At 30.3% G+C, this 19,340-nt stretch overlaps 2 protein-coding genes across 4 annotated transcripts in view; both read left to right on the forward strand.

The window, feature by feature from the left end:
• The window catches only part of LOC115235683 (reticulon-1-A), a 53,176-nt gene extending 45,639 nt beyond the window's left edge, over positions 1-7,537 (forward strand). For 2 of the 3 annotated variants that reach the window (XM_029807615.1, XM_029807617.1), the window contains 4 exons: positions 4,671-4,878; positions 4,965-5,173; positions 5,261-5,366; positions 5,915-7,537. In XM_029807615.1, coding sequence (XP_029663475.1) covers positions 4,671-4,878; positions 4,965-5,173; positions 5,261-5,366; positions 5,915-5,969 — 578 coding nt within the window. In that variant the 3' untranslated portion in view covers positions 5,970-7,537. Of the gene's footprint in view, positions 1-2,014; positions 2,167-4,670; positions 4,879-4,964; positions 5,174-5,260; positions 5,367-5,914 lie in introns of those variants that run through there. The other variant, XM_029807616.1, reaches the window with a different exon arrangement.
• A 1,648-nt stretch (positions 7,538-9,185) lies between these two features.
• Positions 9,186-19,340, forward strand: part of LOC115235680 (glycogen phosphorylase) — a 13,584-nt gene continuing 3,429 nt past the window's right edge. Inside the window, exons 1-5 of the mRNA XM_029807608.1 lie at positions 9,186-9,557; positions 14,530-14,631; positions 17,141-17,455; positions 18,601-18,712; positions 18,801-19,120. Coding sequence (XP_029663468.1) covers positions 9,315-9,557; positions 14,530-14,631; positions 17,141-17,455; positions 18,601-18,712; positions 18,801-19,120 — 1,092 coding nt within the window. The 5' untranslated portion in view covers positions 9,186-9,314. The remainder of the gene's footprint in view (positions 9,558-14,529; positions 14,632-17,140; positions 17,456-18,600; positions 18,713-18,800; positions 19,121-19,340) is intronic.

The raw sequence follows: 19,340 nt of genomic DNA on the forward strand, positions 1-19,340 counted from the left end.
TTATATTTTTATTTTTATATTTTTAACTAAATTGATACGCGTTAAAATTACAATTTTTTAAGTAATTGATTATAGATTCGATTTCATTTATGAGAACAGTCGATGACGTAGCCGTTAAAATAGTAGCTTAGTCCTGTCTTTTTCTTTCCGTTGGATGACGCATAGTATAGATAAATCCGAGGGGGAAACCACTCGCACGTACAAATCGATAAAGCGGTGCCATATATGACGTCGCGTCGGCTGTAATGCATAATTTTGCACCATAAGCGAGTACGACAGTCACGAGAACACAGAGCAAGTGCGTTTTACTTCTTATCACGGTCGCGCCTAGTTATATAGAGCTATATTCTAGCTATAAAAATTATTTTAAAAATCATTTCTATCGCTATTCTAATCGAGAAATTATAATGATTGAAATAATATAAAGATTTGTTAAGTTCAATTTCAATGCTGCACGCGAAAAAAAAACCTTATGTCAAACGTCACAGTTTATTTGCGAATAAATTCGCGAAACATATATCGCATGTCCCAAACGGACCACGCAAATTTTTATGTTAATTTTTGACATAATATGAATGTATTAAATGATGACACTAATACTATGTTAATATTTCAACACAAAATGAATGCAAACTTCATAGTAATTTGGAATAAATTTTGTGCAAAATCAGCACATTTTTAATGATAAAATTACCTTGGGAAAATGTTATGGACGGTCTGTAGTCACTCTCACTTTTATTGTAGAATAAAATCAACATTTTTTCTGTAAATTTTAACAAATAAATCCTGTCACTCATAATACGGAACATATCTATTGTGCAAAATTAAAAATATGTGCATATTGTGTCATTTTTACCCCTTTTTCAGTTGTTTTAATAATTTAACATTTGAGTTCAATTAATTCACAAGCTCAATATGTTAAATTAACACATGAATATATTAAATATTTAACACAAAAATTTTAACCGGCATATTTTTTAACAAGGAAACAAATTTTCAAACAGTGTAAGGATTATCGCATTTGATATCAAAATACGGTTTCAAAAAAATTGTATCGATATTAATCGTTGCTTTCGAATAATCAAAGTAAGTGCCCTAGGCCTCGACATTTGCAAAGACGACCTTGTAAGACACTCGGGGCCCACTCTTCGAAGATCCGCAGTGCGGCAGCGTATCATTCTGGTACTTCCGCGCGTTCGATGCACTGCAATCGCGCTCTCATCCGATTATTGTACAATCAATCGATCCTGGTAGCTTCCTCGCTCCTTTGTAATTTTTCACGTAACAGATAATCTAGCGCTTCTTTCCGTGATGCATGTATATAGAGAAAATTTTATTAAGATTTAATATTTTTAGAAAATAATTAAAACAATAGAGATAAAAATTTGTAAAATTGTTGTAAAATGTGTTGCAAATATGAAAAAAATTTTAAACATAAATATTGTTATTAATACAAGATATAATACACAAATATCCCACATAACACAGAACATTGTAGCAGTATTGCTGTAATGTTCTGTGCTACGTGGGATATTACAACACAGAAAAAAAATGCGTGTTAATACTTGCATTGCATATTATGAAATGAAGTTTGACAGTAGATATTATTGATAAGTAAAAAATGAGTAGTCATATGAATAATACAAACATATGAATAACACGCCATTCTACATATGTAGCCAGATATCTTTTATTATTCAAAAATATCGAACGATTGAGCGTGTTTGTTCTCTTCGGGACCATTTCATATGCTACATCTGTAGATCGTAAATTATAGTATTTAGTTATTTTTGATAACACAAAGGCTGGTCGTGACTGTCCCAATATATAGACATAATATTTAATTCCATCTCTAAAATTACGGATATACTTCGTGTAAAAGAATCTTTATAGTTACGCCACTGCTCCACGTTCCATCTTTCCCCCTCTCTCCAATGTTCTCCCGTTCCTTCTCGTCCCCTTTTTCTCTGTCGCTATCAATGAGCCCCTCTCCTCTCGCGCAGCCAAATCCTGAATCGTTGCTTGGAACAGTCGTGCATGTGACTGCCGTCGTGAAAATATTCTCGGGAGATTCCCTTTAAAGATCCTTGTGACAAGTTATAAGGATGGTACGAAGGAACATTCAGAAAAGGCATCTGGGGGAAGTTCTTCCAGAGCGGGGTCCCGGTAAGTCCTGCGTTCCTACGAGAACTGGTTTGGTATGCTGACGATCTGAGAACATATGGTTGGGAACACAACACGTGGTCCTATTCCTTTACAACGTGTCACGATTATTCAATAAAAACTCCACTTTGTGCGGCTGGATACTTAACGGTATATTCTCACGAGAAATTGAGCATCTCAGCATTGTTTACAATTAAATCCAAAGATTTAGAGTTTTATAATAAGAAAGAGATTATATCGATCCAGCAAATTTTATATGAAATTTATTACTGTTTTTTTAATGTAACTTTGTATAATATTATTACACAAAATTTTTTATTAAAAGAATTTAAAATTTTAATTAATTAGTTTTATTCAAATTTAATTATTTTTTTCAAGATTTAATGTCAAATCCAAAGTCACTATTAGATAGCCCCCTTTGTTCCCTACAACTTTTATCGGAGTCCTTTTCCTTCAAACGTTGATCCTGAAAAGTTATAAGGGTGGATCTTTTAAAATGGGACACCCTATATATATAAAATTATAAACAAATAGAAAATTGTTTAGTACATTTTAAAGCCATATTTAATAGATTTTATAATTAATAGATTTTAACTATGCTTGTGTGCGTGTGTGTGTGTGTGTGTGTGCAGAAATGAACGGTTATTTTATATATAATAAGTACTCATTTTAATAAAAACTCTCAATATTGTTTAATTTCTAACTGTAATATTTTTAAATGCTTCGTAGCATGTGATTTATATACAATATAACCATGACATTAGCAATTGTTAATTTATTTTATAGTTAATGCGTTATTAATTTTATATTAAAAAGATAAGGTGTGAAAAAAATATATAATAAGTCATAAATATTATATAACAAAAATGTATTTGTTTTATCAAGGGAAACTTACTTAACAGTTCCATCTCGAATAATTTTCAAAGTATGCGCGTTGTAAAAAAAATATTTTCTAACATAACTGTATATACAATTTCAAGAAATACATATATTGTTCTCATTATTTTTCTGATAGTTGTTTTTTTCAGGAGATTTTGAAGTTATCTTGATTTTAAAGTAAATCTCTTAAATGGCACTAGTTGATATTTTTTATATATGATATATAACATTTTCATCTTTTTTATTAATGATATCTGTAATAATCTGCATTAAAAATGTCATATATATGTATAGACACACTTACACACACACACACACACTTACACACACACACACACACACACACACACACACACACATCAACGCATTAAAGTATTAAAAATGAAATGTTAAGTCAAAGATAAAAATTAATCATTAATTTTCACTATTTAAAATATGAATGTTTCTTATCAAGTGTTATCTCGTCCCTATCTGGGTGCACAGTACTTGATGTTTTAGTTAGACCGCAAAGCAAACATCGCATACCGTACACTTTTTAAGACATATTGATTATATTTTTGCGCAATGTGTCTTTTTGGTAATGTATATCGCGATCGGAATTTTGTTCTCTCGCGAAAATTTTGCAAGAGAACAAGTTATCCGATAGCGTTATAAAGTCCAATGTGACGTTATTGCCAAGTTCATTGACACAAGAGACTCATAAATATTATATGTTGGATATCTTATGAAAATTGATTGTGAATAAGAAATTGATTATTAATTAATCCATACGAATTACTTTCTGTTGTAATTTATTAAATTCCAATTGTGTGTTGCATTACATGTGCGAAGTATGATTTACTTCCAAAAAGAGATATGTATATAACATTAGATATTAACTATTTATGGAAATATTATTTTATATACATATTAACACAGATGTACAAAATATTCAAAACACACACATAGAGTGAGCAATTTGTAATGCAAACTAATGATCGATGAAATTATCTGTGTGAAAGATATTGTATATATTAATTTTATTTAAATTAAAAATTGTCGAGCTATTAATTTTTTTTTTTTTAATATGTGAATGGGTTTGTATTCGAAATTAAAAGATCTCTGTATATTGAATTTTATATTATATTCCTAGAAAGTTTATCTAAAATTGATTGAAGGAGATTCAATAACACAATTAGCTATGTAAATGTGTTACGTAATGTGGAACTGACCACCTAAATTGAGTAGGAAAATAATCTAAATGTGAATCATATGAGAGAAATAGATTAGAACGAGATAGAAGATAGAATCTTATTGGTAATTTGAATTATAAATTGAGCATAAAGTTAATTCGAGTTCGTGTTACATAATGCGTTATTAATTTGTCAGCAATATTAAAATCGAAAATGATTAGCAGTCATTTGAAGTAATCAAAATATAAAGATATTAAATATCTGAAAAAAAAAAATTTTTTTTGAAAAAACGAAGCTTTTTTTTTTCATAAAGAAATCATTTTTTATGAAAAAAAATTTTGTTTTGTTCTATTTACATCTCTAGCCATACATTATTATAGAGAAAGATTAGATATATTTGCGAATTAAGAATTTAAGATTTTTTTTCTTAATTGGAGTGTTTGTTTCTGTTTGCAGTGGCGGCTCTGATATATTGGCGCGATCCCAAAAAATCAGGGATTGTGTTCGGCACGATACTAGGTGTGCTCCTATCATTGGCCTATTTCAGTCTGATAAGTGTGCTCGCTTATCTGTCACTTCTCGTCCTTAGCGGAACCGTTATTTTCCGTATCTACAAAACCGTTCTTCAGGCAGTCCAGAAGACTTCGGACGGTCATCCATTCAAGTAAATAGATAAATAGATAAATAATATTTTTTAGTTTTGTTTTATAATAATTTAGTTTTTTAATCAAACTATCATTTGGGTCGCAGAGATATCCTTGATCTGGACTTGGTATTACCAGCTGAGAAAGTGCACGAAGTCGCGGATGTCGCAGTCGCACATGCTAACGCTGCCCTTAGTGAATTGCGCAGACTGTTCCTCGTTGAAGACTTCGTCGATTCTCTCAAATTTGGCGTCTTGCTATGGTGTCTCACCTACGTTGGTTCTTGGTTCAATGGCATGACTCTCATCATAATTGGTATTTTTTTCACGTCGCATTTTACGCCTCTTTCGAATACTTTAAAATGAAGCGGTTAATTGAATGGATTCATTTACGTTATTTCAGGAGTGGTCGCTCTTTTCACGCTGCCTAAGGTTTACGAAACGAATCAGGAGCAGATTGATCAGAATCTGGCTTTGGTTCAGGCGAAAATCACCGAAATCACCGCTAAGTGAGTATAAAAGTTCCCTTGATTTTGAGAGAAATTTTATGAGAAATGAAACAGTGATGCGATAAATTTTTTTCTCATTCCTTATTTATTATGTACATAGAAGTTGCAAGTATGTGTCACGTTGCTACACAATTTTTTATTTATCTGAATCTATAGTTGTCAATATAATCTCTTTTTAATTCCATCTCAAAGAGATGCGAGAACTTACACATTTTTGTGACACAGATTGTATCTGTATAAAACTGGCATTATTTCACTGAGTTCAGATTTTGCGATAACAAGCAAAGTTGATTCCTACATATTATTCAATGAAAATGTAACAATTAATATAAGGATCTTTTTCGCATAAATTGCGTAAACTGAACTCGCCAAATATTGATGTATAAATGTAAATATCACAAAGAATGTGTTATAACGCACAAAATATTATTTTTATCCAACAAAATTGTTAGATTGCGAGACAATAAATGCATTAGATTTTTTATATGCTCATTATATTTTTCGTGATAATGTTTTTACTCAAAAATTGATTGACTCGGTTGTTTCAGAGTGAAGGCGGCTATCCCTCTCGGTAAGAAGGCCGAGCCGTTGAAGGAAGAATAAGGAAAAGTCGTGTGTGATGATCGTCCAGCGGACAGCCGGGACAACAAAGATAGAAAGGATTAAATTAGAAACGAAAGAGAGAAACGTTAAAAAAAGAGTGAGAGAAGAAGTTTGAGAGCGCGTGCGAGCAGGACAATTTACAACCGGGAGAAGTCTCACACATCATGTAATGGGCCCAGTAGTCGCGTTGGTGAGGCGATAATTAATAATTAACACGTGCGACAATTGTCGTCGCGAGCTTCGCCGTCGTATAATTTCGGAGGAAATAAATATAATTATACTTTTCCAAGGCACAACACGATCGGCAAAGCCAAGTGGTAGCGCGCGCGCACCGACATTCTGATCACGAGAGCAATCCTCATCGAGGAACTAAACAACGCGAAAGAAAGAGTGAATGTATGCGTGTGTTTGCGTGAGAGAAAGAGAGAGAAAAAGAAATAAGCAACACTTAGTAATTAATTAATCGTTCATTTTTGCGGTAAAAAATAATGGCATATTTTTAGCTAGTTGTAACAGTGCAATGTACGTAGGGCTATTTTGGATCAGCCCTTCTCCTCTCCCTTCCACCCTTTTTCGTCGTATTCTTCGTCAAATATGTTTTAACGATTACCATAAACTTCGTGTTTTTATCTATCTAATGATGTCCTTTGTTTCTCTTCGTAAAAATGAAAAGTATACAAGAACGATCGAGAGAATGAATGCGTTTATGAATGCATAAGAGAGACTGAATAATAAGGCTCCACGTGATTTATTATAGTCCCGTCTTTGGAGCATCGTATTCGATTAGCTTTGGATCATTCTTCGCGAACTGGATGTCACTAAAGTAATCATTCGAACCCGTGACGCGACGAAATATATAGTGAGAAACCAGGAGTATCGGAGGATCGTGATACTTTAAACAGATACTTCAACGGACAGGGGAGGAACGGATAGTGGTAAATTGAACGGGACATGCGTTCGTATAAACGGAATCGTTTATCCATCGGCGATGGATCTTAAAGTAATTGTCCGATTTGCAGCGATCTCCCCATCTTCTCGATGTTTTAAGTTGTTGTTGCGTTTGAGAAAATCGAACAGGGGTTAAATGACGAGTTAAATTATGCAGAAACGTATATATTGTATCTGTCTCTCAATGACGTTGACGTTTGCATAATATTATTGCTACTGCATCATTAATTGTAATTACACCGTTATGTACACACGTGCGTGCATACGTATGATATATCGTACGCTTCTACTCACGTGCGTATCCGTGCGTATGTGTACAAACACGCGTGTATATATATATATATATGTGAAAGGGAAGGACAGTCATCATCAAATAAAATGATCCTAAACGAATAACGAGATACGGAACACATTGTACGGTGAACGATGAAGATGCAACTTTATATTATATCATAATATCTATCTATAATTATCGAGAAAACATGTGTTTTTATCGGGACCGATGGCAAAATGTTAAGAATGTGAATTGTAATACGCGTATTGCTTCTTGTCGTTTTCATTATTGCATCTGCATCTGCACGATTAATTTATAAATAAATGATATTAAATAAGATAAAAAACTGTTTTTTTCTTTTCACAATTATCTCATATTTTATGCGTCCCCTTGAAATATTTTTCTTTCAATGATTTTTGATAATCTATTTTTAAAGTGTCTTATATGTGTATACTAAGTGATATTATTTTATATGCAGTGTGATAAATTTTCTATGAATGTACAAAGGAAACGAGAGTAATTTTATAGTTGTTTATTTGAAACCGATTTGAAAAAAATTGTTAGTTGAGATTTCTCTCAACTCTTGTTTAAAATTACTCTTTTCTTCTTTAAAATTTTTTGATGAGCTAAAAATTAATTATATATTAGTGAAAATTTAAGCGATCAGTGTTATCTGCAACTTTAATTAGAGAACATTAAATAATTTAGAAAATATATAATTTATGTATAAGTATGATCAAAGAATTAACAACGCTAGCAGAGCTGTAACAAGAATCTGGGAATCTCAGCAGCCAAACGGTCCACATAGATTTTTGTGTTAATTTAATATAATATGGATATGTTAAATCGTGACATTAATACAATGTTAATATTTCAATAAAAACTGAATGCAAACCGCATAGTAATTTAAAATAATTTTTATAAAAACTCAACATATTTTTAATGATAAAATTAACTTGGAAAAATGTTACGAACGGTCTGTATAGTCACTCTCACTCTTAATTATAGAATAAAATCTAAATTTTTTTCTGTAAATTATAACAGATAAATCCTGTCATTAATAATAAGGAACATATCTATTATGTAAAATTAAATGTGCACATTGTGTTATTTTAACATTTTTCAGTTGTTTTAATAATTTAACATTAAAGTTCAATTAACACAACAACAATATGTTTAATTAACACAACAGCAATATGTTAAATTAACACATGAATATGTTAAAAACATTTAATACAAAAATTTTAACCGACAAATTTTTTAACAAGAAAACAAATTTTTCAACTATATAATTACTATTAAAATGTTATGGATGTATTTTATTAATTGATATGAAATAAAATACATGATAGGAAAATAATGATATCGATACCATTCGGAATTTATTGGATTCTTTAATAAAAGTGTATATTTCAGCTACCTATTTCTCTGGGCGAATGCTCCGGAATGTTTACAGTGCGGTCCATTTGACGTTTCGGAGCAATGCGCGACATCATCATCAGTATCATCGTAGACTTTTGTTTATGATCTCAAGCTGAATAGAACAGCTGGATCAAGATTTTAAAAATATCGATTCATTTACATGTATAACGTTCAAGTCGGAGTACGCTAAAGTAAAATCACGTTTTCTACTTTTGTCACCGCAACCATTCGGAATTTATTGGATTCTTTAATAAAAGTGTATATTTCAGCTACCTATTTCTCTGAGCGCTACGAATGCTCCGGAATGTTTACAGTGCGGTCCATTTGACGTTTCGGAGCAATGCGCGACATCATCATCAGTATCATCGTAGACTTTTGTTTATGATCTCAAGCTGAATAGAACAGCTGGATCAAGATTTTAAAAATATCGATTCATTTACATGTATAACGTTCAAGTCGGAGTACGCTAAAGTAAAATCACGTTTTCTACTTTTGTCACCGCAAATATGTACACGCTCACGCATTCGTACGCATGCGTCACCTTGAGACAAGGTGACCACTGCCTTCTGAACTGGCAGCCGCGTATCATTCGCCTTTGGAGGGCCGTAGACGCATCGTCGGTCGTCAGTCGAGTGCGTGTTATCGACGCAACTTGTTGTCTCGCGAATAAATCAAGCTGCTGCTCGTTAAAATAAATCATCATGTCAATGCCGAACAGCGATCACGAGAAGAGGAAGCAGATTTCGGTGCGCGGGATCGTCGATGTCGAGAACGTCGGAAATTTTAAAAAGACCTTCAACAGGCACCTTCACTACACTCTGGTGAAGGATCGTAACATCGCCACGACCCGCGATTACTACTTCGCTTTAGCCCATAGTGTCAAGGACAATCTCGTTTCGCGATGGATTCGCACCCAGCAACATTATTACGAGAAAGATCCCAAGGTAATCGTTCATGTCTCGTTAAATCGAAACCGGTACGAGATTCCGATGAGTTCGAATTTCACCGAAAGATATAGCGATAGAATTCTATATTTATCATCTCTATGTTTACCCATACATGATTACCGCACACATACACACACACATACACATATACACACGTATAAAAATTGATTTTTCATATTTATATATATTAAAAATTCAACACAAAAAATTGTATTGTTTTTCCTATTTTTGTTCAACAATAAATAATATCAGGAAATGTCTAACAATAAGAGAAAATTATCTTCGACAGTTTTTGCTCATTATAATATCAGTTAACAAACATAGAAAGAAAGTATATAGTTATCTAACTCAATACACAGGATGATTATAAAGGTTACTGACAAACTTTTGTACAAATTAAGATTATTTCCCTCATTGGTATATTATCCACAATGTAGTTCCTTACATTCAAAAACTTGTATCATTGACTCAGGATTACTTCAGAGAACATGGGTTCCTAATCGAAAATTGCTATATTCCGACCTCTCTATACACTTCTGAAGTTTGTTAGTAACCTTTAGAATTAGGCCGATATTACATTTGTCGTACGACAAACTTCTTAAGCGCATTGATTAGCTAATTTCTAGAGACTTAAGAAAGTTTCTATTTTGCAGCCAATCAATATGCTTAAAAAGTTTGTCGTACGACAAATGTAATATCGGCCTTAGCCTGTATATTAGTTGCCCGCGAAATTTCAAAATTGTGAATTTCAATATATATTTTTTTTTTTAAGCAAAATTTATTTAAAATTAAAAATTCTGAGTTCAAGGAAAATATACTCTTTTGAATAAATTTGTTATTCTCGATATAATAATATAAAAATATAAAAATAGAATATAAAAATTTGTTATTCGATATGATTTGATGTATTTCACACATCTTGGAAACATTTCGCAATATACGCAAACAGGAAGTTGTTAAATCGATTATAGTTCATTAAGACAAAGAACATAAATAGTTAAAAATTATACATTGGCTAATACGATTGTGATTTATCAATAATAGCATTACGTCATGATCTTCGTCCTCGCTTCTATGTATCTCGAACATTTTTATTAGAATTTAGATAAATACAATTTTTAATATCTTATACATTAATGAAGACGATTCTTTATTATGTAAGATAACAAAACCGGCTTTTATCTGAATTCTTATAAAAATTTTTCGAATACGTATATATAATATATAAACGAGGTTATACATATACAAAGATCATGCGTAACATTATTATGTATATGTGACCCTGCTCGAAGAAAGGGAAAATTTCCTTGAGTGTTCAACTATTCATCTATACACACACGTCATATACTTACTTATACATAATATATATACATACATACACATAAACTAAATCTTTTATAATTAGTTACGTTTACAATTGCATTACATTTTGCTTTTTTTCCAATTTATCACTAGATCTTTTAAATAAAACGCCAATCTCTTACTGATTTCCAATCATTTAAAAAATTCGACATTTTTATAAAAAAATTAATTTTTCAAAAAGCCTGTACAGGGTGTAGAGCGCTCCGTTGCTACGGCGGCATACACTACCAGGCAGACGGCTCACTGACGTGCGTCCGGCTAAAAGTCGACGCTGATTGGCCAGACTTTACTCAATAAACTCCTTTATTAAGCATTATAGAAAAAAAATGTACAGGACTTTTCTGTTCAGTTTACTGCTCTACCTGCTCACGAGCGTTGGCATAATCTTTACCAGACACTCTGTATATGTGTGTGCGTGTGATATGCGCACATATATGCATACACATATACATATTAAAATACATGAATGTGTAATCCGTGATATAAGACGCATAACGTAAAAGCACTTATGATAGAAATTTATTTTCGTCTAATTAGAAATGGAGCAAGTTTAGTATGTATATTTATGATTTTAAATTAATTCAATATTTAAGAATTATTTTGTTGAAATCACAAATAATATTTTTATAAAAATTATGAATATATTTAACATAACTAATATGAGATTAAGATAATAAAAAAATAATATCGTTATCATTTAGAATTAGAATCTATTACTAGCACTTCGAAATAGTAAGTAATAAGTGAAACTTTATAATCTGAAATGTAAAATATTCGATGTAATATTTTACGTTGTTAAATGTTTTGAGTCTCCCTCCATCGGTAAGTCTCATGTCTTTTGTTATACGCGGCATTATTCTACCACTATATAAAACGATTTCTAGAAGACCCATAGCTTACAAATGTATTCTCGGCCGCTAGTTTTTGAAACCACTATGTGGTAGGGTAGACAATACATTTGAGTCATTGGGAAGCCGTTGGAGGATTTTAAATATTTTCAACAGCCGACCCTTTATATTTTTATTATTTGACTAAGTTATTTAAATCTTATTTTGTATTCTTGACCGCTACTTTTATACTGTTAATTTTTACACTGAAGAGAGTCCAGATTGGGACAGAAACGTTTGTTTAATTCTTATCTAATTGCGATTTTATCAATTTTCTGTCATTAGTAGTTATTTTAACAGTTTTACACTATTTATACTGTACTTCGTTTGTCTAATTTATTCTAATTTATTCTTATTTATTCAAACTAAATGTTCGTGTATTTATTTTAAATGTGATTTTTATTATAATAACACACGATAATTGCTCCTTAAGTCCCTGTTATAGAATATTGTGTAAAATATACTTTTTTTACCTCTTTTTTTCTTTTATTAAAGTATTTAAGAGAGACATGATTGCGTGATTCATCCTGTATATTCTAAGTTTTGATCTTATTTCGATTATGTTTTTAAGCACTCATTAAAATATGCAGATATTATTTTGGTACTATTAAAAATATATTTATATAATTCTGTTTCTCTCTATATCTAATACGTATTTTCTATAATTTTTTTCGGTAAATATAGCGAAAAGGGGACCCAGCCCCAATGACCTTGACCTTGATATATGTTGACCTCGCTTTACAACTTACAAAGTACATGCTACTGTGTGCGCGCGCGTGCTTCCTGTCCATGCATGTACTTTAGTATATTTCAAACTTTTTTTGTTAATAACTTTTTAATAAGCAACGAGCGACGATTAAATTAGAAGAAAAAGTTACTCAGAATTATGTCCTTGACAACATATATCAAGGTCAAGGTCATTGGGGCTGGATCCCCTTTTCGCTATATTTACCCTTTTTTCAATAAGAATTCTATAATTTGTGATTTTAATTTTGATAATTTCCTGATAAATTTAATTAATTTTAAAGATTTTCTAATAAGTTTGAAAATTTGATCTTTCCTTTAAAAAATATGTTAATGCATCTACGATATAGTTACAAGTAATTAACAAAGGAGGGCTGTTTGTGAAGTAAGTTTTAGAGGGACAAGTATAGATAACTAAAATATACTTTTTTTAGTTAATTTTCCTCGACATTTTTGCAATGAGAAAATCAACTTTGAGTTATTCACAAAGTTTTATTAAAATTACAGTTGCGCCAAAAGCGTGTGGAGATATATTTTATATACGTATAACATTTCCGTATTTATTTAAAAAGTCTAATTAAACTTCTCACGGATCACCGAAATGTACAATTAAAAGTTTTTTAAATAAATATTTAAAAATTTAGTTGCGCCATACAATTTCCTGCACTTGTCTCTTATTTACCTGTCTTTTGTTTTAGTTTTTTTTTGTGCAGAGCCTTATAAATTTATTAATTTTCGGTTAAATCATTATAATTATTTTCTACAAACACACACACTCCCCCCAATATGATAAAATAATTTTATATAATTATTATTTAAGAGAGATTATTAAGAGATTATTAAGAGAGAGATGCGTTAAAAATTTTTTAAATAAACTTACGCTTACAATACGGTACTTACATGAGAATTAAGATAAATAACCTCATAAGCTTATGTAATCGGATAATTTAATATTCTTTTTCTCTTTATAATTTCTTTCAAATTTAGATACTCTTGTGAATGTTGGAATCTGCGCCAATTTAGTACACATCTCTAATTCTTCTTGTTGGACTCGTCATTTGGATACATACCCAAAAATGTGAACTTTCTAACATGATTTGCTTTTTCTTAAACTGTTAGAAATTTTGTCGATAAGCGTGTACAAAGATCATTGAATATGTGATTCATAGATTTCTTAATCAATTTGTAATCGACTGTCCTTAAAAGAAAATATTGACATACCTTAAAAATGATAATTAAAATAACCGAACAAATTATAAAATTATAAAATACAATTATAAAATTAAAATAAATATGTTAAGCATCTCTAATATATATATTTTTCAAATCAAATGTATTTTTAAAATTTATATTACGATAACCACATATAGAACAACTAAAATAAAGCAAATTCGTCGATCTACAATATAATCTACAATCTAATTATGTGTGCAAGTTGAAAACAAAAAAAAAGTAATATTAATTTACAAATTAAATTTGGAATGAAAACAAGATGTTACATAACATAAGAAAGTTATATTCTACTCATACTAATAATAGACTATTCTCTGTATAAAAATCTACTAGGCTTCTCTCTTAGAAGAAAATCAATCGGTTTTCATACAGAAATCAGTATTCACCATATCTACGAATTATAATAGGTGTCAGTTAATCGACCCTATATGAATTTTGCTTCATTTTAAGACGGAGATGACCTACAATAACAATATATTTTTATTTGTACGGCCATTGTTCTCTAGAAAAATAATTTTTGTTAATTTTAATATTGTAATATGTAATATAAACTTATATAGTATTATAATATCCATATTGTATCTCGCTTATATTTAAAAAAAATTTAAATATCCAAATGGTTTTTTTATTATATTTTTGAATTTACGATGTGAAATTCGTACACGATATTTACAATGCAATGTTGTTAATTAAAGTCAAATAGGAGATTCCATTCATAATCGTGAATATTTTTTTTCTTTCAGAGGGTGTATTATTTGTCCTTGGAATATTATATGGGAAGATCGCTGCAAAATACAATGATTAATTTAGGTATACAAGGAGCATGCGATGAGGCAATGTATCAGGCAAGTTATATTGTACTTTACGTAATTGCATGTATTTATACTAAGGTTGGGAAAGTTACTTTAATAAAACGTTACCGTTACTGCTGAAAAAATAACGAGTCGTTACAATTTCCGTTACTTTTTTTTATATACAATACAAACTTTACATACAATTTTTTTAAATACGAGGTCAAATTAAACTAAAAATTTATACTAAACACTAAAAATTTTTAAATATTATTTTATATGTGCTGCTCGCCTTAAAAAATAGGAAAAAACAAGACAAAAAAGCCTTCCAGTAGTTTTCATGTAATGCTGCATTCCAACACTCTTCAATATGTTTTTTTACATGAAGATTATAAGAATAAATTCGAAAAAAGTAACGATAAAAGTAACTGTTAAATTCGTTACTCGTTACCGAAAAATGTAACGAAATTACTTTTTCCGTTACAAACAAAATTTGTAACGCCGTTACTGTTACAGTTACCGAAAAAATTGTAACGGTAATGGCGTTACAAGTAACGCGTTACTTCCTAACCCTAATTTATACAAATGTATTGAATATAACTAAAATCTTAGGACGCCCCTAAATTTCTGTCTTTTGTCTTGAAAAATATTGAAAATAAAAATGGATTATTTTTTTTACCAGATCATTAGACAAATTATAAAAAACATTTTATGAGATATATATTACACTCCTCTGCTTTCTCTTTCTGCTCTTCTTCGAAGAAATAGAGCGGTTATCTTCATTTGACACTTGCTTAAAAAGGATAAATAAAGGATAAATTATAAAAATTTTATATAGTTTATGAAAATATGAATAAAAAAACACACTTTTGACATATAGCAGGCTGATTTTGAAACTTGTTAATATAACATGCGTTACCAGATTCGTAGCTATAAAAAAATGTGTTTTAGTTATAACACACGCGTAAAAAAGTTACGAAATAGGCTCCCAAACAGCACAGAAAAGCCAAAAGATATTTTAAATGTCTAAAAGACAATAAGATATCTTTAAGTTGTCTTTTAGTCATCTTTTAGGAGCTTGTGTTGTTTGAGCTTGTAGAGTGCGAGAAATATGTTCTTGAGTTTTTGATTTAAACAATATTATATCTAATTATTAAAATTTAACATAAAAATTGTGTGTGCAAAATTATTATTTTTCTAGCATATTTATTCTATTCTAAAGCTATGATTGTGCTACTAAATTTGATTATTTATTTTTACTTCCTCATAGAGGAAGCTTTGTTTTCGTGACAAAATTTTATTTTCGTGTTTTTTATGCTAATGTGTTTAGAATGTTCTAAAACGTCGAAAAATCATATTCTTGTATGTATGTATGTATGTATGTATGCATGTATGTATGTATGTACGCAATGTTTATACAACCTCTAACTTCCGCAATTTTTGAGATATCGGGTTTAATTTTTTTACGTGGATAGAGTATTATTAAAGGATGGTTGGTATTAAATCTGGTGAGGATCGGTGAAAGGATTCATTTTTTATAAAATTTTGGATTTTTTGGGAAATGCCTGTACACGTTCTAGCTTTCGCAAATTTTGAGATAATGGGTTAAATTTTTTTTACGTGAATAGAGTATTATTAAAGGATGGTTGGTATTGAAAATGAAAGAATTTATTTTTATAAAATTTTTAATTTTTTGAGAAATGTCTGTACACGTCCTAATTTTCGCAAATTTTAAGATATCTTTCTCTATGAAGAAGCCAAAACTAAAAAACTCGCTTGCTTTAAGGAGTTTAAGCTTTGTGAGCGAAATAAAATGATGAGGAAGCAATGTGCAAGTTTCAAATTTGCATAATTTTCAGCTTGTTTTTACTTTATCTTGTTTTTACTTTATCTTGCTTATGTTATGGATATTATGTAATGATTACGTAACGTATGATGTTGCATATATATATGCAATATATACTTTAATAATGCGATAAGATAATACAGTAATAAATGATAGAACTTCTTACGAAAACACATACTTTCGGTTTCAAGAAAAAAGCCAGGGTTCAAATGTTTAATACTGGAAATATCTTCTTCAACTAGTCTATCATTAATTTTATAACAGTTTATTAACTCTCTCTCTCTCTCTCTCTCTCTCTCTCTCTTATTTTCTTTCCAATGCATTATATATCATTATATTCATATCAGTATTTTGACCAATGGTAGAAAATAGAGAAAAATATTCTGATAAAATAAGACCTGAATCAGTGTGAAAATATATTTGTATTTCTTTGTATAAGTGTGTATTAAAGTCATAAAAATCACATTACATAATCGGTACAGTTTTTTTAGTATATATAGATTTGAAAGAGATCAAAAATAACTTTACTTGGAGGTATGTAAGTGTGTTTTTATAAGCTTAACACATTATGAAAAATAAAAGGAAATTTGTAATAAATATTATGCGAAAAAAGGAAGTATAAAGTAAATTTTAAATTATTGAAGAATGAATATATCTTATATAAAAACTCGTCCCGATTACCAGACACACCTGTATAATTACGACCGTTTTTCGTAGATGGGTTTGGATATAGAGGAATTAGAAGAGCTCGAGGAAGATGCTGGCCTCGGTAACGGAGGATTAGGTCGTCTAGCTGCTTGCTTTTTGGACAGCATGGCCACATTAGGTTTAGCCGCTTACGGTTATGGAATACGTTACGAATATGGCATATTTGCGCAGAAAATCAAAAATGGCGAGCAGGTAGAGGAGCCGGACGATTGGCTCCGATATGGCAACCCGTGGGAGAAAGCTCGGCCAGAATTTATGTTACCGGTGAATTTTTACGGCCACGTGATTGACGATGCCGAGGGTAAAAAGTGGGTGAATACACAGGTAATAAATTATTTTAATCTTTTGTACATAGGAGAAAGTTGTCTGAAATGGCATTATATTTAAAAGATAATCATATATTTAAAATTTAAAATAATATATTTTTGATTATGCTACTATAAAAAAATAAGAATTTTCCTCTCTTTCTCAATTTTTTGTTTAAATTTTTATTAATTTCAAGGTACAAAAAATTATAAATCTTTGCAATCGTTACCATTCAGCAACAAATTTCTTAAATCGCACATATATATAGCATATTGAAAGAAGGCACTGTTAAATTTGTAAAATAAAATTATATTTTTTATGGATTATATTCACCAGAATAAATAGTATAACATAGTTTAACATTAGAAATATTATTAGGCTATATTAAAAAAAATTTATTTATTTCGTTTTTAGGAAAGGCACATATGTATTCAGACTCATCTTTTGAAATTCTGTATACTACACATTTTATCCTTTCTTATGCATTTCCAACACAAGCTACGAAACCATTATTTCTTATTGAATAACAGCCTAAGAAAAGCGTAATTTTCTAAGACCTTGGGTTTAAGAGACAATTTTCTCTTTTCTCTTATTTATTCTTTTTTTTTGTGCTATTGGTTTTTTTGCTATTGTACTGTAAAAAAAAGAAAACTGAAATCTTACAATCATATCGTCTAATTGTAAATCGCATCAGTGCGATTTGAGGAACAGTGATTGGTACGATTGAGAAAACTCAGTTTCTAATACTTTAATCTTAACCTATGGGCTTGAACTAATCAATAAATTAAATATTTTTTATAAGTATTGCTACAAATAAGCAAAATTACTATAATATAAATCTTATTTGCTTTCTATTTCTTTTTATAGAAATATAAAGAAATAATTTTAAAAACACAATATTTTTTATAATTGATGTACAACACATATGACAATAGCAAATGATTCAAAGTTGATAAGGCATTATAACACGTTGCGTTATAGATTATAATTAATCTATTAGATGCGATTTAAATGTAGTAGATAAATTTATAAGTCTGATGATACGGTCCAGAAGTCTGTGTCATTTAGACAATTTTCTTCCTATATGTACATGATGTTTTAATTGTATTGATAATTGCTGTTTTGATCTAGTTATCACGATGTTTTATTTATGTATTACTCAGGTCGTTTTTGCTATGCCTTATGACAACCCAATTCCCGGTTACAAAAATAATGTTGTTAATTCACTGAGACTATGGTCCGCAAAATCACCTGTAGAATTTAATTTAAAATTCTGTAAGTATTAATAAGTTTGTGTGCGATACAATAACAGTTTTCCGACTACTATTGACCCATGATACATTATTGACTGGTGTTTTTTCAGTTAACGATGGTGACTACATACAAGCTGTGATCGATCGTAATCTGGCGGAGAATATAACCAGAGTCCTTTATCCCAACGACAATTTCTTCGAGGGCAAAGAGCTCAGATTAAAGCAAGAATACTTTATGGTAGCTGCCACTCTGCAAGATATTATTCGAAGATATAAATCTAGCAAATTCGGTTCGAGAGAGCATCACAGAACCGATTTCGATTGCTTCCCTGATAAAGTGGCGATTCAACTCAACGATACGCATCCCTCCCTAGCTATTCCCGAGTTGATGAGGATTCTTGTTGATGTCGAGAAGCTTACTTGGGATAAGGTATTTACAATCTGCCATATAGCAGTGCTATTTGTATATTCAAAATATAAAAAAATATTGTTTTGAAAGAAAAGATATACACACACTGGCGAGGATTTAAAATACGTACTAGAAATGCTATTATATTTTTTTACCCATTAAATTTTCTGGTAGTTTGAGAGAATATTAAAAAAAATAATCTCTTCAAGATAATAATTTTTCTTTTAAACATGCAAACGAC

This window comes from Formica exsecta, unplaced genomic scaffold (assembly GCF_003651465.1).
Source record: "Formica exsecta isolate Colony F162 unplaced genomic scaffold, ASM365146v1 scaffold231, whole genome shotgun sequence".
Classification (NCBI taxonomy): domain Eukaryota; kingdom Metazoa; phylum Arthropoda; class Insecta; order Hymenoptera; family Formicidae; genus Formica; species Formica exsecta.